Source organism: Pristiophorus japonicus, chromosome 1 (genome assembly GCF_044704955.1).
Source record: "Pristiophorus japonicus isolate sPriJap1 chromosome 1, sPriJap1.hap1, whole genome shotgun sequence".
Lineage (NCBI taxonomy): Eukaryota > Metazoa > Chordata > Chondrichthyes > Pristiophoridae > Pristiophorus > Pristiophorus japonicus.
Genome location: NC_091977.1, coordinates 436760779 through 436782462, shown reverse-complemented (window position 1 = coordinate 436782462; position 21684 = coordinate 436760779). Strand labels below are relative to the sequence as shown.

Below are 21684 nucleotides of genomic sequence, written 5' to 3'. Positions count from 1 at the left end.
GGTTCCACTGAGCCCCTGGCCCTGGCCTACCAAACCGTGGTCGCCGATGCACGTAGACTATGCGGGCCCTTTCATGGGCAAAATGTTCCTCGTAGTTGTAGATGCATTTTCAAAGTGGATCGAATGCACCATTTTAAACTCGAGCACAACCTCCAGCACTGTGGAGAGCCTCGCAACCATGTTTGCAACGCACGGAATCCCTGACATATTGGTCAGTGACAATGGTCCATGCTTCACCAACGCAGAATTCCAAGACTTTATAATTGACCACGGCATAAATCACGTCAAGACAGCACCGTTCAAGCCGGCCTCCAACGGCCAGGTGGAGAGAGCAGTGCAAATCATTAAACAAGGCATACTTAAAATCTAAGGTCCCATGCTGCAGGGTCGCCTGTCGCGACTGCTGCTGGCATACAGATCTCGTCTGCACTCAATGATTGGGATTCCCCCCTGCGCAACTGTTGATGAAAAGGACTTTAAAAACAAGGCTCTCATTAATCCTCCCAGACATGCAAGAAATCGTTGAGGCAAAGCGCCATAAGCTGACTGAGTACCATGACAGAAATTCGAGGGGGAGATGAAATGAGATAGGGGACAAAGTATTTGTACTAAACTATGGCAGGGGTCCCAAATGGCTTGCAGGGACAGTAACGGGCAAGGAAGAAACAGGCTACTGGTAGTACAAATGGACAATGGCAAAACCTACCGGAGGCATGTAGACCAAGTCAAAAGCAGATTTACCAACAACACTGCGGAACCAGAGGCAGACTACAATGTGGAACTCGCACCACACCTGGTGGACAGACAGAGGGAACAACCTGAGGAAAGGGCAATCCCAACAGACAGCCCAGGCGAGTCAACAACAATCACACCAATCGAAACAGACAGCTGAGGCGAGATACCAGCAACCACACCCAAAGAAAAACAGACACCAAGGCAAACAACTGAACCACAACTCAGACGCTCCACGCGAGAGCGTAGACCACCTGAGAGACTGAACCTATAAAGACAATAAGACCTTGGGAGAGGGTGATGTCATGTATCTTACATTATTATATATAACTCTATCCTAACATGCTATACATGACTGTAATAAGATATGACCTGTAACCACCAGCATACCTTACCACCAGGGGTGCACTTGCAAGAGACAGGTATATAAGGGCAGGTCTCAGGCAAGTGCAGCATTCCAGAGCTGTGAATTAAAGGTGCAAGTCCAGAGTGACCTTGACTTCACTATATGCCTCGTGTGAATCTGTACTGAGGGGATAGGACTTTACATCATCCTTGGTTACAAATTCCTCCATGGCCTCGCCGCTCCCTATCATTGTAATCTCCTTCGGCCTCACAACCTCCCACCCCCCACCAAGATATCTATGCTCCTCTAATTCTGCCCTCTTGAGCATCCCTGATTATAATCGCTTAGCAATTGGTGGCCATGCCTTCAGCTGCTTAGGCCCCAAGCTCTGGAACTCCCTCCCTAAATCTCCCCACCTCTCTACCTCTCTTTCCTCCTTTAAGATGCTCCTTAAAATCTGCCTCTTTGACCAAGTTTTTGGTCATCTGCTGTAATTTCTTGTTATGTGGCTCGGTGTCAAATTTCTCTCTTATAACACTCCTGTGAAACACCTTGGGATGTTTTACTACGTTAAAAGTTCTATATCAATACAAGTTGTTGTGTTGATTGACACATGATTTAGAACGCGCCTTCGTAAACATGAGCAGCTGCAGTGAGCCTCACACATGAAACCAGCTGTGAGGACTGGTGCCTTGTTGCTGCCATTCAAAATTCAACTTGAGCATCTGATCCTCAAAACTACTACTTTTTTTGTTACTGCTTATACTTACAATGTTATTTCATGGCAGATCTGAAACAATGATTGGTTCTCAAAGCCAAGTGATGTGGAATGAGGAGAATTTGTGCTGGGATCACTGATTTTGCAGACAGGCTCAGGTTAGGTGTTTAGACGACTGGCTATGGCTGATTTTGTGGGGCCAGTGGCTCCTATTAATTTTAATAGGCTCACTGCAAGTAAAATTGCTGCTACATGCACAAGTATTGCATGACAAAAAGAAGTAACTAAAATTCTTGCAATGCAAAAAATCAGCCTTTCATAGCAATAAGAATTAATGCTTAAAGGAAAATTTACCTTGGGCGACAGTACAAATCGGCCGCCCACTATAGGCAGCGCCTGATAGTCAGTTCAACTGCAGTCAATGAGACAGAATATTAGGCGCTGTGTATATCAGGCAGCCCATCCAACACCAACCATTATGCACCAGCTCCCAAGACAAATTTCTACCCCATTAAGTTTTAACAAAATCAAACTTTGCAACCAATGTTCAAAACTACCATACAATTTAAATAAAACAGATTTCCAGAAGCGAGGATAGCAAAATATGAAGGAAGCTTCACAAAATTGTGCAGAAATTAATATTAAATAAGAAAGGGCTTGCAATTCTGTAGTGCTTTTCATGACCTCAGGAGGTACTAAAGTGCTTTTCAGCCAATGAAGCTGACACCTTTTAATGTATTGTTATTGTTGTAATGTAGCGAAATGCAGCAGCCAATTTGGACACAGCAAGATCGTACCAAAAACAATGAGATAAATGACCAGAGAATCTGTTTTTTGATGCTGTTGATTGAGGAATAAATATTGGCTGGATATCGGATCTTTTACTTCAATCTGACAGGGCAGATGGGGCCTTAGTTTAGCATCTCACCCAAAAGGCACCACTTCCAGTAGTACAACACTCCCTCAGTATTGCACTAAGATGTTAATCTAGTTTTAATCTTCACATTGATTGGACAAATCAAATTGGCCAAGGTAGCCTTGAGGAAGAGTTCAAAGAGTGTAGTTAGGATAGTATCCTTGAACAGTACGCTGCAGAACCAACCAAGGAGCAGGCTATCTTAGATCTGGTATTGTGTAATGAGACAGGATTAATAAATGATCTCCTAGTAAAGGATCCTCTAGGAAAGAGTGATCATAGCATGGTTGAATTTCAAATTCAGTTCGATCTCAAACCAGTGTTCTAAGCTTAAATAAAGGAAACTACAAAGGTATGCAGGTAGAATTGGCTAAAGTGGATTGGGAAAATAGATTAAAGTGTAAGATGATTGATTAGCAGTGGCAGACATTTAAGGAGATATTTTACAACTCTCAGCAAAAATATATTCCAATGAGAAGGAAAGGCTTTAAGAGAAGGGATAACCATCCGTGGCTAACTAAGGAAATAAAGCATGGTATCAAATTGAAAACAAGGGCATACAAAGTGGCCATGATTAGTAGGAGGCTAGAGGATCGGGAAACTTTTAAAAACCAGCAAAGAACGACTAAAAAATAATAGAGAGGGAAGATAGATTATGAAAGTAAAGATAGATTATGAAAGTAAACTAGCAAGAAATATAAAAACAGATTGTAAGAGTTTCCATAAGTATATAAAAAAGAAGAGTGGCTAATGTAAATGTTGGTCCCTTAGAGGATGAGACTGGGGAATTAATAATGGGGAACAGGGAAATGGCAGAGACATTGAACAAATATTTTGTATCGGTCTTCACAGTAGAAGACACAAAAATATCCCAATAGTGGATAATCAAGGGGCTATAGGGAGGGAGGAGGAACTTAAAACAATCACTGTCACTAAAGAAGAAGTACTCGGTAAAATAATGGGACTAAAGGTGGTCAAGTCCCCTGGACCTGGTGGCTTGCATCCTAGGGTCTTAAAATAAGTGGCTGCAGAGATAATGGATGCATTGGTTGTAATTTACCAAAATTCCCTGGATTTTGGGGAGGTCCAAGCAGATTGGAAAACCCCAAATGTAACACCCCTATTTAAAAAAGGAGGCAGACAGAAAGCAGGAAACTATAGACCAGTTATCCTAATATCTTTCATTGGGAAAATGCTGGAGTCCATTTTAAGGAAGCAGTAGCAGGACATTTGGAAAAGCATGATTCAGTCAAGCAGAGTCAGCATGGTTTTATGAAAAGAAAATCATGTTTAACAAATTTGCTGGAGTTCTTTGAGGATGTAACGAGCCGGGTGGATAAGGGGGAACCAGTGGATGTGGTGTATTTGGATTTCCAGAAGGCATTCAATAAGGTGCCACATAAAAGGTTCCTGGACAAGATAAAAGTTGACAGGTTGGGGCTAATATATTAGCATGAATAGAGGATTGTGTAACTAACAGAAAATAGAGAGTCAGGATAAAGGGGTCATTTTCCGATTGGCAAACAGTAACTAGTGGGGTGCCACAGGGATCGGTGCTGGGGCCTCAACTATTTACAATCTATATTAATGACTTGGATGAAGGGACCGAGTGTAATGTAGCCAAGTTTGCTGATGATACAAAGATGGGTGGGAAAGCAAATTGTGAGGAGGACATAAAAAATCTGCAAAGGGATATGGGGCTAGAACCGCCACTATTTTTACATGCTTAATGCCCACTTAATGCCCATTTTACCACCCCAATGGCGTATAACACTCATATCGCGCTCATTTTGACACAAAATGGAAACTGACAGGCATTTTTAGGAAACTTTCAACATGTGCTTAATGCCGGGAAAAAATATTCCCGCCCGCCCACGTTTTTTGGGCGGAGTCATCAGAATGGGCGAATCACGCCCATAATATCGCCCAGCATTACTTTCCACACGGAATTAACACCAAGATTCAATAATACCACCCGCCCACTTTTTTTTTGTCGTAAAGAGCACATTTGGCGAAACTAACGCCCAGGAGATCGCCCACCATCACTTTCACCACCTCGCACATATCGCCCACAATATCGCTCGCCCAAAAAAACGCCCATAAAAAGTGGAACTATTCTGAACGAACGCCAACGATGTGGCTGGCATTTTTTAAATCGCAGGTCACTTCATTCAAAAGGCTGCCTCAACTCTGGGGGAGTTTGCATTGACTCTGGAGTTCTTCTCAGGTGAAGTGATCATCTCAACAGACATATTTTCAGATTCTGGACTATTGGGGGTTTACTCCAGGTGTATTTTAGTGAAGAAATCATTGCTTCTGATCAATCGCTATTATACTTTCAATGCAATTGGGCCACCAAACAATAACTGTGCTTAAGCAGCGCTTCAGATGTCTTGACCACTCAGGAGGGGAGCTACAATACAACCCTGAGCAAGTAGGTAAATTTGTGGTCATCTGCTCGATGCTGCACAACCTGGCTATCAGGAGGGGCCAAGAATTGCCAGAAGGGACTGATGCTCCACCTCAGGAGAGAGAGGAAGAGGACGACGAGGGGCTGGACGCTGACCTAGGGCCAGACAATCAGGCTAGCTATGCAACCATGCCCACATCCACCTCCAGACCACAGGAAAGGGCCCGTGGTGGCTACATAGCAGCAAGACTCTTAAGTGAGAAGCTGATATCTGAACGATTTGCCTGAAAGAGCATTGATGTGAGTGACAACGCTGACACACTGCTGTGTGTGCGCAGCTCAGACATCATCTTGGCGCCAGCTAAAGTTTACGTTGATTGATGTTAAGTTGTATTTAACCCTTTCATGTTAAGGAATCACCAGTGTGTAACGGTCTAGCTATCTGAGACAATGCACAACAATGTTATGTTCAATAACAAAAATGTTATACCAACATTGGTCTGAAATCATAAGTATCACAGGCAAAAACACCCAACCCCAATCACACCCCATTTTTTTCACCATTGACATTAATCAAATGTTCAACATGTCCAGCACCACAGAATACAAAGGCAAAGCAGGAGGGTGGTCTCCAGCCCCCATACATTACAACAAATTGTATACACCCAGATGGAGATATAACACAGCCATCACCTGCAGACATGCACCTCACTTTCCAACCCGCCTCCCCTTCTTCTCCCCACCTCTACCCCTCTACCACTCCTCGCTCCATGGCACCTGGCTGAGGAGCTCCTCAGGCGGTGCCTCATTGGGGTGGGGATGAAGGCAGATGTGGTCGTTGCATGGTTACGGGAGCGGAGTGTGCCGAGGGGGCAACATTCTCTGATGCAGAAGCAGGATCTTGTGCCTGTGGCGAGGTGCTTGTGCCTTGTACCTCCAGAGTGGAGGCGGGAATGACCTGTGGACCACTAGATGGCCTTGGGGTGGAATGCCTTCTGGAGCGTGGCGATGCAGGTTCCTCGAAGTCAGCGCTCTCATCCGTGGAGAACAGACCCAGCGGATTGACGGGTGAGAATCGGAACTCCTCAGCACCAGATGTAGGATCGTTCGGAGAGTCGGGCCCCACGCCCCCACCTTCTGGCCTCTGTGGTCTTGCCTTGGGTCGCGCTGCTGGCTGAGCTGCAAAACACAAATGAGGTTATTAGAGGGTGACAAGGTGAGTCCAGCTCTACACACAGCATATGCACGGCAAAAGCATCACCGCTCTCAAAATCATCACAGACATCACATTTCATGACCATCAACACATTTGCATTGCAATGATTTTCATTAGGCCATCATTATTTCGAGGACAATTTTAGAAATCATCTATCATATATGATTGTTCGGATACGAGATGGTGTGGCATCCATTGATTCACATCATGTAATGGTATAAGCTTTACTCACGTGGCATCACTTCAGGGTCTGCAGATACATCCGTGGCTGTCCGGGTATGCTTCCCCACGAGTGCGAGCACCCGCTCCTCCATGTCAGTGATGTCGCTGGTGACTAGTGGCCCCCCATACGTTCACCTCTGCACGGCCCTCATCGTCTATAGCTTCTTCTGTAAAAGGTGACAGGACAACATGGCATGAGATAATTGCGTGATATAATTGCTAGGTACTGTCACAGAGACTGGTACAACACATAACTGATAGATGTAATCATGATTATTATGAAAATTATCATTCTTTACCTAAAGACATACACTGTGTCCGCAGGCTTTGAGTAAAATATTCCCGGTAAAAGTGAAAGACCTCACATTTGCTGACAGTCACTCATGAATGTTACAAATCAAATTATATAAATACATAAGTACATGTAAATCAATGTAATACTTACTCTTATGGATCCCAAAAGGTCATTCCATCGTTTCTGGCATTCGTTGCCCTCACGAGCCTTGTTGGTCATCGACGAGAACACCTCTGTTATCTCGGTCCATATCCTCTGGTAGACCTTTGGGGTGGGCTTCCCACGCCTTCCCTGTGTCAAATCACCCCAGCGTAACTCCACCTCCTGCAGGAGGGAGGCATTTGCCTCGTCCGAGAACCTCCTGGCTCTTTTGCGGCCTCCAATGTGCTCTTCTCCCACCTCACTGCTCTCTCCAGCGTCAGTCTCCACATCTTGCTGTGATGTATCTCCTCTCTCTCCATTATAGGCCAAATTTGGGCAAATATGTGAGTGGTAACAGCTACTTTTTGATTGCCTACTTGCTGTGAAGCTCTAAAATCTCCCTCCTTCCTCCCAAAGCAAACATACCACACCCAGACACACCTTCAGTCACTCTGAACTACCTCTCTCTCCGTCTCCTCTTCTGCGCATGTCATGATGACCCTTGACCTCCTGAATCATGGGAATCGAGCGTTGCCATGCCGTTGCTAAGGACGGCCACACTTTACGGCAGAAGTTCAGTGAAATTTAACGCTACCGCCCATTTCATATCGCTTGCGGTAACGCCCAATTTCAAAAATGGAGACTAGGTGTTTTGAGAATGGGCGAGAAGCTGGCAATCTGAAAACCCTTTTTTACTGCCCACGCCAGAAATAATGCCATTTTTGGGCGATAAGCACAAAAGTGGAGGTTCTAGCCCATAGACAGGCTAAGTGAGTGGACCAAAATTTGACAGATGGAGTATAATGTGGGAAAGTGTGAGATTATCCACTTTGGCAGAAAAATTAAAAAGTAAATTATTATTTAAATGGAGACAAATTACAAAATGCTGCAGTACAGAGGGACCTGGGGGTCCTTGTGCTTGAAACACAAAAAGTTAGTATGCAGGTACAACAAGTAATCAGGAAGGCAAATGGAATGTTGAAATTTTTTGCAAGGGGGATGGAGTATAAAAGCAGAGAAGTCCTGCTACAGTTGTACAGAGTATTGGTGAGGCCACACCTAGAGTATTGCTTACAGTTTTGGTTTCCTTATTTAAGGAGGGATGTACTTGCATTGGAGGCAGTTCAGAGAAGGTTCACTCGGTTGATTTCTGAGATGAAGGGGTTGAGTCATGAAGAAAGGTTGAGCAGTTTGGGCCTGTATTCATTGGAGTTCAGAAGAATGAGAGGTGATCTTATTGAAACATACAAGATACTGAGGGGGTTCGACAAGGTAGATGCAGACAGGATGTTTCCACTCATGGGGGAATCTAGAACTAGTGGGCATAGTTTCAGAATAAGGGTCGCCCATTTAAAACTGAGATGAGGAGGAATTTCTTCTCTCAGAGGGTTGGAAATCTGTGGAATTCTCTGCCCCAGAGGGCTGTGGAGGCTGGGTCATTGAATATATTTAAGGCGAAGATAGCCAGATTTTTGATCAATAAGGGAGTAAAGGGTTATGTGGAGTGGGCAGGGAAGTAGAACTAAGCCCAAGATCAGATCGGCCATGATCTTATTGAATGGGGAGCAGGCTCGAAGGGCCAAATGGCCTACTCCTGCTCCTATTTCTTATGTTCTTACATGTTCTGGAGTGTGGCTTGAACCCCCAATCTTCTAACTTAGAAGCAAAACACTACCACTGAGCCAAGACTGACACTTTATAATAGATCTACCACAAGTATATCTAAATGAGAAGGTGAGCAAAATAGATGTTTTATTGATTCACCATGTTTGTGTAATAAAAATATATCTCAATGTTTCTTGCATGATTTAACATGGGGAATTGTCACTAAATCCACCACTGGCGTGCTCCGGCTGGGAAACGCAAACCGAATGAACAAGGTTTTTTCAGGATGTTATTGTTGACTGCACATTTAACTAGTACATCATATAATTTATATTATTACCAAAATAATGAATCAAAATATTCAATTAATGTTCAGTCTGTTGAAAACCTTAAAATCCATTTAAATTCCCAGTAAAATCCATTATTAATATGTTTAATCATCTCAGTAATAATCATTATTAAACACACAACTTTAAGTGCATTATGTAATTTACTGCCTTAAAGCTAGATTTTTAATGAGCTGAGGCACACTTGTATGATTATGATGAAAATACCTTATAGTTTTGATCATGTTAAGACCCATTTCAACAGAGCAATGTGCGTGGTCTTGGCGTGGTTCAGGGAGTCCAGATACGCAGTAATAGCAATCTCCCAGGATCTTAATTCTAAGACAGTGATGTTCCTAAAATGTTATTGAAAATGCATTACTTTAATTAATATAATTGTACTGCAGAATTGTGTCAGATGGAGCTTTTTGCATGCACAGTATAACAAGAAATATTCATTGTCTTACAGTACACTTGTCAAAGCTGCTATTTGCTATACATTTACAGTGAAGAGAGCATTGTTGCACATTTTCACACTTTCACATTTATAGAACATTCTGACACTTATATTTGAGGAGAAAAAGCAGAAAACAGTCATTTCTCTTCAGTGATTACACATATCATGAGATTAGAGGTCTGGAAAAACCACTCCAGGCATTATAAAAAGACAATCTCAAGCACCCTTGAAAAATGTGGAAATGGCTGAGACCTAAAACAATTATTTTGCTTCGGTCTTCACAGTCGAAGACACAAAAACCATGCGAAAAATTGCTGGTCACAGGAATGTGGGAAGGGAGGACCTTGAGACAATCACTATCACTCGGGGGGTAGTGCTGGGCAGGCTAATGGGACTCAAGGTAGACAAGTCCCCTGGTCCTGATGAAATGCATCCCAGGGTATTAAAAGAGATGGCGGAAGTTATAGCAGATGCATTTGTTATAATCGACCAGAATTCTCTGGACTCTGGGGAGGTACCAGCGGATTGGAAAGCAGCTAATGTAACGCCTCTGTTTAAAAAAGGGGGCGGACAAAAGGCAGGTAACTATAGGCCGGTTAGTTTAACATCTGTAGTGGGGAAAATGCTACATTAAGGAAGAAATCGCGGGATATCTAGATAGGAATAGTGCAATCAAGCAGACGCAGCATGGATTCATGAAGGGGAAATCATGTTTAACTAATTTACTGGAATTCTTTGAGGATATAACGAGCATGGTGGATAGAGGTGTACCGATGGATGTGGTGTATTTAGATTTCCAAAAAGGCATTCGATAAGGTGCCACACAAAAGGTTACTGCAGAAGATAAAGGCACGCGGAGTCAGAGGAAATGTATTAGCATGGATAGAGAATTGGCTGGCTAACAGAAAGCAGAGAGTCGGGATAAATGGTTCCTTTTTGGGTTGGAAATCGGTGGTTAGTGGTGTGCCACAGGGATTGGTGCTGGGACCACAACTGTTCACAATATACATAGATGACCTGGAAGAGGGGACAGAGTGTAGTGCAACAAAATTTGCAGATGACACAAAGATTAGTGGGAAAGCGGGTTGTGTAGAGGACACAGAGAGGCTGCAAAGAGATTTAGATAGGTTAAGCGAATGGGCTAAGGTTTGGCAGATGGAATACAATGTCGGAAAGTGTGAGGTCATCCACCTTGGGAAAAAAAACAGTAAAACAGGAACAGTCCTTGTGCATGAATCCCAAAAAGTTAGTTTGCAGATGCAGCAGGTAATCAGGAAGGCGAATGGAATATTGGCCTTCATTGCGAGAGGGATGGAGTACAAAAGCAGGGAGGTCCTGCTGCAATTGTATAGGGTATTGGTGAGGCCACACCTGGAGTACTGCATACAGTTTTGGTCACCTTACTTAAGGAAGGATATACTAGCTTTGGAGGGGGTACAGAGACGATTCACTAGGCTGATTCCGGAGATGAGGGAGTTACCTTATGATGATAGATTGAGTAGACTGGGTCTTTACTCGTTGGAGTTCAGAAGGATGAGGGGTGATCTTATAGAAACATTTAAAATAATGAAAGGGATGGACAAAATAGAGGCAGAGAGGTTGTTTCCACTGGTCGGGGAGACTAGAACTAGGGGGCACAGCCTCAAAATACGGGGGAGCCAATTTAAAACCGAGTTGAGAAGGAATTTCTTCTCCCAGAGGGTTGTGAATTTGTGGAATTCTCTGCCCAAGGAAGCAGTTGAGGCTAGCTCATTGAATGTATTCAAGTCACAGATAGATAGATTTTTAACCAATAAGGGAATTAAGGGTTATGGGGAGCGGGCGGGTAAGTGGAGCTGAGTCCACGGCCAGATCAGCCATGATCTTGTTGAATGGCGGAGCAGGCTCGAGGGGCTAGATGGCCTGCTCCTGTTCCAAATTCTTATGTTCTATGTTCTATTACACCTTATCTAGAATTACTGAGCTACATATGAATCCCTGAGATATGTATTTAAATTCAACTTTAAGTAAGTAAAATGTTTCCATTTGCTAAATATTGTGACATAATGCCAAAAGTCCCATAATAATGTATCATTCTGCTTAGAAAATAACATTCTATGAATCGCTGGTAAAATGCAATGTAAACGACTCTTTAAGCTAATAGCTGAGTTCTGAGAGCTATGACATCGTCTCACTAGCATTACCTCTCAAGAGGTACTATATGTCTGTCAATTTCATTATAAAACATAGTGGGGGGTGAAATTGATCTTCGCCAGTAGCGTAAACTGGGCTCAGAGCAAATGGATGCCAAAGGAAAAGAAAATAGCCCATCAGCTGAAAGATTTACAGATATTATAAACAATTGTTTCCTTTTACAACATGGTAAAAGGAAATTAGGGGTAAAAAGGCACCTGGGCAACAGTGACCATAATCAACCAAAACAAGGCAACTGAAAACGTACTGCTAACACGAGGGCCAACTTTACAACGATAACAACTAATTTAGAATCATAGAATGATAGACTGGTTACAGAAGGAAGCCATTCGGCCCGTCAAGCCTATGCCAGCTCTCCGCAAGAGCATTTCAGCTAGTCCCACTCCCCTGCCCTGGAATTTTTTTTTCCTTCAGGTACTTATCCGATTCCCTTTCAAAGCCACGTTTGACTCTGCCTCCACCATCCTTTTAGGCTGTGCATTCCAGACCCTAACCACTCGCTGCATAAACTTTTGGTTCTTTTGTCAATCACCTTCAATTTGTGTCCTCTGGTACTTGACCCTTGCGCCGATGGGAACAGTTTCTCTTTATATACTCTGTCTAGATCGTTCCTGATTTTGAACACCTCTAACAAATCTCCTCTCAACGTTCTCTACTCCAAGGAGAACAACCGCAGCTTCTCCAGTCTATCGACGTAACTGAAGTCCCTCATCCCTGGAACCATTTTTGTAAAGTTTTTCTGCACTCTCTAAAGCCTTCACATCCTTCCTCAAGTGCAGTGCGCAAAATTGGACACAATACTCTAGTTGATGCCGAACCAGTGTTTTATAAAGGTTCGTCATAACTTCTGTGCTTTTTTCTTTATACTGTATGCCTCTATTTATGAAGCCCAGGATTCCATATGCTTTTTTAACCACTTTTTCAGCCTGCCTCTGCCACCTTCAACGATTTGTGCACATATTCCCCCAGGTCTCTCTATTCCTGCACCTCGTTTAGGATTGTACCCTTTATTTTATATCACCTCTCCTCATTCTTCCTACCAAAATGTATCACTTCGCAATTTTCTGCGTTAAATTTCATCTGCAACGTGTCCGGCCATTTCACCAGCCTGTCTATATCCTCTTGAAGTCTATCACTATCCTCCTCACTGTTCACTATACTTCCAAGTTTTTAATATGTCAAGAAAAGCAGTGGTCCGAGTACCGACTCCTGGGGAAACCCACTGTATACCTTCCTCCAGTCTGAAAAACAACCATTCAGCACTACACTCTGTTCCGTCACTTAGCCAATTTCATTTCTATGCTGCCATTGTCCTTTTTATTCCATGGGCTTCAACTTTTCTGGCAAGCCTAATATGTGGCACTTGAGTAAAATTGATTAGGAGGTCCTAATGAAGAAACACTGAAGAGAAATTGAGTACTTTTAGAACCATCCTTACGCTGAAGGATGTAAGGCAAGTCTCCAGTATTAAAAGAGAGGCCGATGGTAAAATAAAACTAAAAGAGCAAATACAGCGGCTGACGGAAATCTGAAATGAAAACAGAAAATGCTGGAAATATTCAGCAGGTCAGGCAGCATCTGTGGAACGAGAAATAGAGTTAACGTTTCAGGTTGATGACCTTTCGTCATAACTGGAAAATGTTAGCGATATAACAGGCTTTAAGCAATTACAGAGGCAGGCAAAGGGGGCAGGGAAGGTGTCATGTATGTATGCTTGGATTTACTAGCCACCAGGTGGCGCCACTGTCGGAGGTCATTGGGCTGTGCGCACACGTGCACGGCCCAGGTATAAAAGGCCAGCCATCTTAATCACTTTGGACCCTAATAAAGTAGAGCCAGGTTTGTATTTGTTCAGAGTTTACAGTATTCAGTCTATTGAGTTATTGCATACACAACATTTGGCGACGAGGTAACAAGAACCTTCGCATGCAAAAATGAGCACAATTGGAATTCTGGAGCAATTCGTGGAGGGAGATGATTGGGCAGACTTTGTAGCCTGCTTGAACCAATACTTCATGGCCAACAAAATGGAGTGGTCCTCCTCATGGTTTGCGGTCTGAAAATCTATGGACACATAAAGAATCTCCTCTCGCCCTTAAGTCCGATGGACAAAGACTATGAAACATTTTGTGCTCTGGTACGTGACCATCTCAAACCAGATGAAGGCATCATCATCTCAAGATATCGATTCTATACACACGTTCGTTCTGAGGGCCAGGATGTACTGGAATTCGTTGCCAACCTAAGACGTCTAACTGGACCATGTAAGTTCAAAAATGCTTTGGCAGACATGTTGCAGGACTTCTTTATAATTGGCATCAACCACAAGGTGATCCTGCATAAGCTACTGGTGGCAGAGACGCTGGATTTGAGCAAGGCCATCACGATTGCCCAATCATGCATGACGACAGACAAAAGCTTAAAGCAGATATAATTGAAAAATCAGAACTCGGCAAGTACTGTAAACAAGATAGTATTGTTATTTGGCAGAGCCGCATATGGCAGGGCCTACCCGACTGCATACGCGAAACCTGTGGCTGCTCAAAGTCCACCAATGGGAATAAATCCGATTATCACCAAGTTGGCATTGTGGAGGAAATCATCGGCATCATCAGTGTCAGTTTAAACAGTATATTTGTGAAGGCTGTTCGAGAGTGGGGCATCTCCAGCTCATGTGTCCGCAACTGAGCAAGCGTGCTGCGACACACCATGTGGAAGATGATGACCAGTATAGCGCGGATCCGGATATGCAATCCGAGATACCAGAGGCGGCAGTGTATGGACTGTATTCATTCCCAACAAAGTGTTAACCGATAATGATCAATGTAAAACTTAATGATGTGCCGGTATGATGGAATTGGACATGGGTGCGAGTCAATCAATAATGAGCCAGAGGACATTCGACAGGCTGTGGGATACTGAGGCTGTGAGGCATAAGCTGAGTCCAGTTAATGCCAAGTTGCGTACGTACACTAAAGAACTCATAACGGTGACTGGCAGTTCAGTAATCAAGGTGTCGTATGATGGTGTGGTTCACGATTTACCGTTATGGATTGTTCCAGGCAATGGTCCAACGCTGTTCGGTAGGAACTGGTCAGAAAAATCAAATGGAACTGGAACGATATCAAAGCATTGTCGTTGGAGGAGGATACTCCATGTGCTCAAGTGCTGAGCAAGGTCCCCTCGCTATTTGAACTAGGCAACAGCAATTTCACGGGAGCCAAGGTGCAGCTCCACGTGGGCTCGATGCAAGACCCATCCATCATAAAGCTCGGGCAGTTCCGTACTTGATGAGGGAGAAGGTCAAAATCGAACTGGACAGATTCCAGTGTGAAGGGATCATATCACCGTTCGAATTTAATGAATGGGCCAGCCTCAATGTTCCTGTGCAGAAAAGTAATGGTACTGTCAGGATTTGTGGAGACTACAAGGTTACGATCAACCCAGTTTCGAAACAGGATCAATACCTGTTACCGAAGGCTGATGACCTGTTTGCAGCGTTAGCCGGGGGGAAGTTATTCACAAAACGGGATCTGACGTCGGCCTACATGACACAGGAGTTGGTCGACATGTCGAAGAAACTTGCGTGCATCAACACTTATAAAGGACTGCTTATCTACAACAGGTTCCCTTTTGGAATTCTCTCGGCTGCAGCCATATTTCCGAGGAATATGGAGAGTCTACTGAAGTCCGTTCCCTGAACCGCTTTGTTCCAAGATGACATACTGGTCACAGGTCACGACTCCGCCGAACATCTGAACAACCTGGAAGAGGTTCTACATCGTCTGGACAAAGTGGGAATCAGACTGAAATGCTCGAAGTGCGTCGTCATGACACCGGAAGTCGAATTTCTGGGGAGGAAAATTGCTGCTGACGGTATCAGGCCTATGGACTTGAAAACCAAGGACATCAAAAATGCACCCAAGCCTCAGAATGTGACAGAGCTGCATTCGTTCCTTGGTATACTCAACTACTTTGATAATTTCTTACCTAGATTATTAGAGCCACTGCACATGCTGCTAAGAAAAGACGACAACTGGGTTTGGGGTGCGTCTCAAGATAGAGCTTTTGAGAAAGCTACTAATATGCTTTGCTCTAACAAGCTGCTGGTACATTATGATCTGTGTAAGCGTCTAAAATTGGCCTGTGATGCTTCGTCATATGGAGTTGATTGCGTGCCCCAACAAGCTAATGAGTCAGGCAAATTACAACCTGTTGCATATGCTTTAAAATGTTTGTCAAAGGCAGAAAGAGCCTACAGCATGGTAGAGAAAGAAGCACTAACCTGTGTGTATAGGCTTAAAAAGATGCATCAATACCTGTTTGGTCTTCGGTTTCACCTGGAAACAGATCACAAGCCACTCATTTCATTGCTTTCGGAAAACAAAGGTATCAATACCAATGCTTCGTCCCACATCCAGAGGTGGACACTGACATTATCTGCCTATGATTATGTCATTCGCCATAAACCTGGCACTGAGAATTGTGCCGATGCATTGAGCTGTCTGCTGTTGCCCACACCAGAGGTGGAAACGCCACAACCGGCAGACCTACTGTTGGTCATGGATGCTTTTGAAAGTGAAGGAATCCCTGTCACGGCCCAACAAGTTAACACCTGGATCAGCCAGGACCCGATATTATCGGTTGTGAAACGTTGTATCCTTAGTGGTGATTGGTCTGCCATACCCAAGCAAATGTGTGAGGAGACCAAACCTTACATCCGCCGCAAAGACAACCTATCCATTCAATCAGATTGTATAAAGTGGTTTTTATGTTGTTGTTATGCCCGAAAGGCAGAGAGAAATTTGTGCATGATCTACACAGCATGCATCCCGGTATTGTCATGATGAAAGCCATTGCCAGGTCTCATATATGGTGGCCTGGAATTGACTCTGATCTGGAATCATGTGTGCATCAGTGCAACACTTGCATGCAGCTTAGTAAAGCATCAGCGGAATCGCCGCTGAGTCTGTGGCCATGGCCATCTAAACCATGGTCCAGGATCCACATCAACTTTACAGGTCCCTTCCTGGGAAAGATGTTCTTAGTTGTGGTGGATGCTTATTCCAAGTGGATAGAATGTACAATCATGTCATCCACCACATCCACAGCTACCATTGAGAGCCTTCGTGTCATGTTTGCTACGCATGGTCTGCCTGACATCGTTGTAAGTGACAACGGATCTTGCTTCACCAGTATGGAGTTTCAAGAGTTCATGAAACTCAATGGTATCAAACATGTGAGGTCAGCATTATTCAAACCCGCATCCAAAGGACAAGCAGAGCGTGCGGTCCAACCCATCAAGCAGTGTATGAAACGTGTGACTCTAGGTTCACTGCAAACTCACTTGTCACGCATATTGCTTAGTTACAGGACAAGACCCCATACGCTTACCGGGGTCTCCCCTGCTGAACTATTGATGGAGAGGTCTCAAGACCAGGCTCTCTCTTGTCCACCCTGACTTGAATAATCGTGTCGAATACAGATGTCAAAGTCAGCAAGATTATCATGATCGCGCTGCTGTGTCATGCGACATTTCTATCAATGATCCTGTATATGTACTGAATTATGGTCAAGTTCCCAAATGGATCGTCGGTACTGTTACGGCCAAGGAAGGTAACAGAGTGTTTATTGTGAAGCTCAAGAATGGGCAGACATGCAGGAAACATGACGATCAGATAAAGCTGTGGCACACGGATGAACCGGAACAGTCTGAGGAAGACACAATCAATGACCAACCAACCTACCCTCAGTCATCAGAGGACTCTGCTGTCATCAATGAATCTGGACTTTCAATCACTGACATGATCAATGAATCTGGACTTTCAATCCCTGACATGGTCATTGCCACTCCCATCAGATCAGCTGCCCAGCCCCCAGTTATAGCAGACTCAGAATGATCACCCAAGGCCGGAGTTGAACTGAGACGTTCAACTCGGGAGCAGAAAGCCAGACCATCTCAATTTGTAAAAAGACCGTTATTAATATCTTAAAGGGGGATATTGTCATGTATGTAAGCTTGGGTTTACTAGCCACCAGGTGGCGCCACTGTCAGAGGTCATTGGACTGTGCGCACGTGTGCGGCCCAGGCATAAAAGGCCAGCCATCTTGGAATGTAAGTACTTTGGGCCCTAATAAAGTAGAGCCAGGTTTGTACCTGTTCGGAGTTTACAGTATTCAGTCTATTGAGTTATTTTATACATAACAGAAGGAAAGAATAAAAAGGATGGTCTGTGGAAGACAGGAGAAATTAAATGGCAAAAGGTATGATGGTACAAAGCAAAAGGAAATGGTAATTGGACAAGTAAAGAAAAAAAAGATGGGTCTAGAGGAGGTGTAAATGGGAATATCAGAATTACGTGAAATGGCTGCTGTTCGAAAAAATGGGGGCAGAGTTTATGATCTTAAATTCATAGAATCATAGAAATTTACAGCACGGAAGGAGGCCATTTTGGCCGATCATGGCCATGCTGGCCAACAACAAATTATCCAGCCTAATCCCACTTTCCAGTTTAAGGTTCATAGCCCTGTGGGTTACAGCACTTCAAGTGCACATCCAAGTACTTTTTAAATGCGGTGAGGGTTTCAGGCAGTGAGTTCCAGACCCCTACAACCCTCTGTGTGAAGAAATTTCCCCTCAAATCCCTTCTAAACCTTCTACTAATTACTTTAAATTTATGCGCCCTGGTTGTTGATCCCTCTGCTGAGGGAAATAGGCCCTTTCTATCCACTATATCTAGCCCCTCATAATTGGATACACCTCAATGAGGTCTCCCCTCAGCCTGCTCTGTTCCAAGGAAAACAAACCCAGCCTATCCAATCTGTCCTCGAAGCTAAGATTCTCCACTCCCGGCAACATCCTGTAAATCTCCTCTGTACCCTCTCCAGTGCAATCACATCCTTCCTGTAATGTGGTGACCAGAATCACACGTAGTACTCTAGTTGTGGCTTAACTAGTATTTTTTACAGTTCAAGCATAACCCCTCTGCTTTTGTATTCTATGCCTCAGCTAATAAAGGCAAGCATTCCGTATGCCTTCTTAACTATTTAATTTACCTAGCTTGCTACCTTCAGGAATCTGTGGACATGCACTCCAATGTCCCTTTGTTCCTCTACACTTCTCAGTGTCTTACCATTTAATGTGTATTCACTTTCCTTGTTAGCCCTTCCTGTTATGTATGTGGACTTGTATTTACTCTGTACCAGAGGGATCATCCCCTGGTGTCCTAAGGGATCCCATAATCCCTTAGGAGCACAGGTATTTAAGGAGGCTTCACAGGTTGGAGAGGCACTTTGGAGACCTGCAATAAAAGAATAAGGTCACACTTTACTTTGAGCTCACAGTGTTCAGTCTGACTCTTTCTCCATACACAACAACTGTCGACAGGATACAGATAGTAAACCCAAAGATGCAGAGAACAATGGGCAACCTGGAGAAATTTTCAGAGGGAGATGATTGGGAAACTTTTGTGGAGCGACTCGACCAATACTTCGTGGCCAACGAACAAGATGGGGAAGAGAGCACTGCCAAATGAAGGGCGATCACCTTATGAAGCGTGTAGCCTCATGAAGAATCTGCTCACTCCGGCGAAACCCACGGAGAAATCATACGACGATTTGTGCACATTGGTCCGAGAGCATTTGAACCCAAAGGAAAGCTTTCTGATTCCGGTGTACCGGTTCTACACCTACAAAAGGTCTGAAGGCCAGGAAGTGGTGAGTTATGTCGCCGAGCTAAGACGCCTTGCAGGACATTGCGAATTTGAAGGACATTTGGAGCACATGCTCAGAGAATTTTTCGTACTTGGCATTGGCCACAAGGCCATACTTCGCAAACTCTTGACTGTAAAGACCCCAACCTTGAGTAAGGCCATAGCAATAGCCCAGGCGTTCATAGCCACCAGATACAAAGCATATCTCTCAGCACACAAGTGCTGCTACAAGTACTGTGAACAAAGTGATGTTGTTTTTGAATCGTAACGTACAGGGCAGGTCACACATACCTGCAGCTGTACGTCCGCAGATGACTCAGAGTCCACCATCAAGGGTGATGAATGCAAGGCCATTAATACCTTGTTGGCACTGCGGGAGTGATCATCGTTTCCATTCATGCCGATTCAAAGAGTACCTTTGCAAGGGATGTGGAACAATGGGACACCTCCAACGAGTGTGCAGGCGAGCTGCTAAGCCTGTTAAACCTGCAAACCACCATGTTGCAGAGGAGGACAGATCCACGGAGGATCACGAGGAACCAGAGCCACAGACAGAGGAGGCAGAGGTGCATGGGGTGCACACATTCACCACAAATTGTCCCCCGATAATGCTGAATGTTGAACTAAATGGACTCCCGGTGTCAATGGAGCTGGACACGGGCACGAGCCAGTCCATCATGGGCAAAAAGACTTTCGAAAGGTTGTGGTGCAACAAGGCCTCAGGGCCAGTCTTAACTCCAGTTCACACGAAACTAAGAACTTACACGAAAGAACTGATTCCTGTAATCGGCAGTGCTACCGTAAAGATCTCCTACAAGCTACCACTCTGGGTGGTACCGGGCGATGGTTCCACACTGCTCAGCAGGAGCTGGCTGGGAAAGATACGCTGGAATTGATACGACATCCGAGCGCTATCACCCGCTGACGACACTTCGTGTGCCCAGGTCTTAAACAAATTTCCTTCGCTGTTCAAACCAGGCATCGGGAAATTCCAACGAGCAAAAGTGCAGATCTACCTAATTCTGGGGGCGCGACTCATTCATCACAAGGTGAGAGCAGTACCGTACACGATGAGAGAAAGGGTAGAGATTGAGCTAGACTGGCTGGCATAATTTCACCGATTGAGTTCAACGAGTGGGCCAGTCTTATTGTCCCAGTCCTCAAAGGATACGGCACCGTCAGAATCTGTGGCGATTACAAAGTAACTATCAATCATTTCTCCCTGCAGGACCAATACCCACTACCAAAGACCGACGACTTCTTTGCAACGCTGGCGGGAGGAAAGACGTTCACGAAGATGGATCTGACTTCAGCCTACATGACGCAGGAACTGGAGGAATCATCGAAGGCCCTCATGTGCATCAACATGCACAAGGGTCTTTTTGTTTATAACAGATGCCCGTTTGGAATCCCGATCAGCAGCGGCGATATTCCAGAGAAACATGGAAAGTTTATTGAAATCGGTCCCGCGCACCGTGGTCTTCCAGGACGACATCTTGGTCACAGGTTGGAACACAGTCGAGCACCTGCAGAACCTGGAGGAGGTTCTTAGTCTACTCAACTGCATGGGGCTCAGGTTAAAACGCTCGAAGTGCGTTTTCCTGGCCTGAAGTGAAGTTTTTGGGAAGGATGATTGCGGCGGATGGCATCAGGCTCACCAACGCGAAGACAGAGGCAATCGAGAACGCACCGAGGCCACAGAACGTGATGGAGCTGCGGTCGTTTCTGGGACTCTTGAACTACTTTGGTAACTTCTTACCGGGTCTCAGCACACTGTTAGAACCACTACATGTCATACTACAAAAAGGGGGCGAATGGGTTTGGGGCAAAAGCCAAGAAAATGCCTTCGTAAAAGCGAGAAAATTGTTATGCTCAAACAAATTGCTTGTGTTGTATAATCCATGTAAGCGTTTGGTACTAGCATGTGATGCGTCATTATATGGCGTCGGGTGTGTATTGCAACAAGCTAATGATTTCGTGAAACTGCAACCAGTGGCTTATGCATCCAGGAGTCTGTCGAAGGCAGAGAGAGCCGACAGCATGATTGAAAAAGAAGCGTTAGCGTGTGTCTATGGGGTAAAGAAAATGCATCAATACCTGTTTGGGCTAAAATTTGAATTGGAAACTGACCTTAAGCCACTTATATCCCTGTTTTCCGAGAGTAACATAGAAATATAGAAACATAGAAACATAGAAACATAGAAAATAGGTGCAGGAGTAGGCCATTCGGCCCTTCGAGCCTGCACTGCCATTCAATGAGTTCATGGCTGAACATGCAACTTCAGTACCCCATTCCTGCTTTCTCGCCATACCCCTTGATCCCCCGAGTAATAAGGACTACATCTAACTCCTTTTTGAATATATTTAGTGAATTGGCCTCAACAACTTTCTGTGG

At 44.4% G+C, this 21684-nt stretch overlaps 1 protein-coding gene across 1 annotated transcript in view; it reads right to left on the bottom strand.

Annotated features, from left to right (window-relative positions):
* adcy8 (adenylate cyclase 8 (brain)) overlaps nt 1-21684 on the bottom strand; it is a 201221-nt gene that overhangs the window by 145332 nt on the left and 34205 nt on the right. Inside the window, exon 5 of the mRNA XM_070876004.1 lies at nt 9156-9283. Within this exon, the coding sequence (XP_070732105.1) occupies nt 9156-9283 (128 nt within the window). The remainder of the gene's footprint in view (nt 1-9155; nt 9284-21684) is intronic.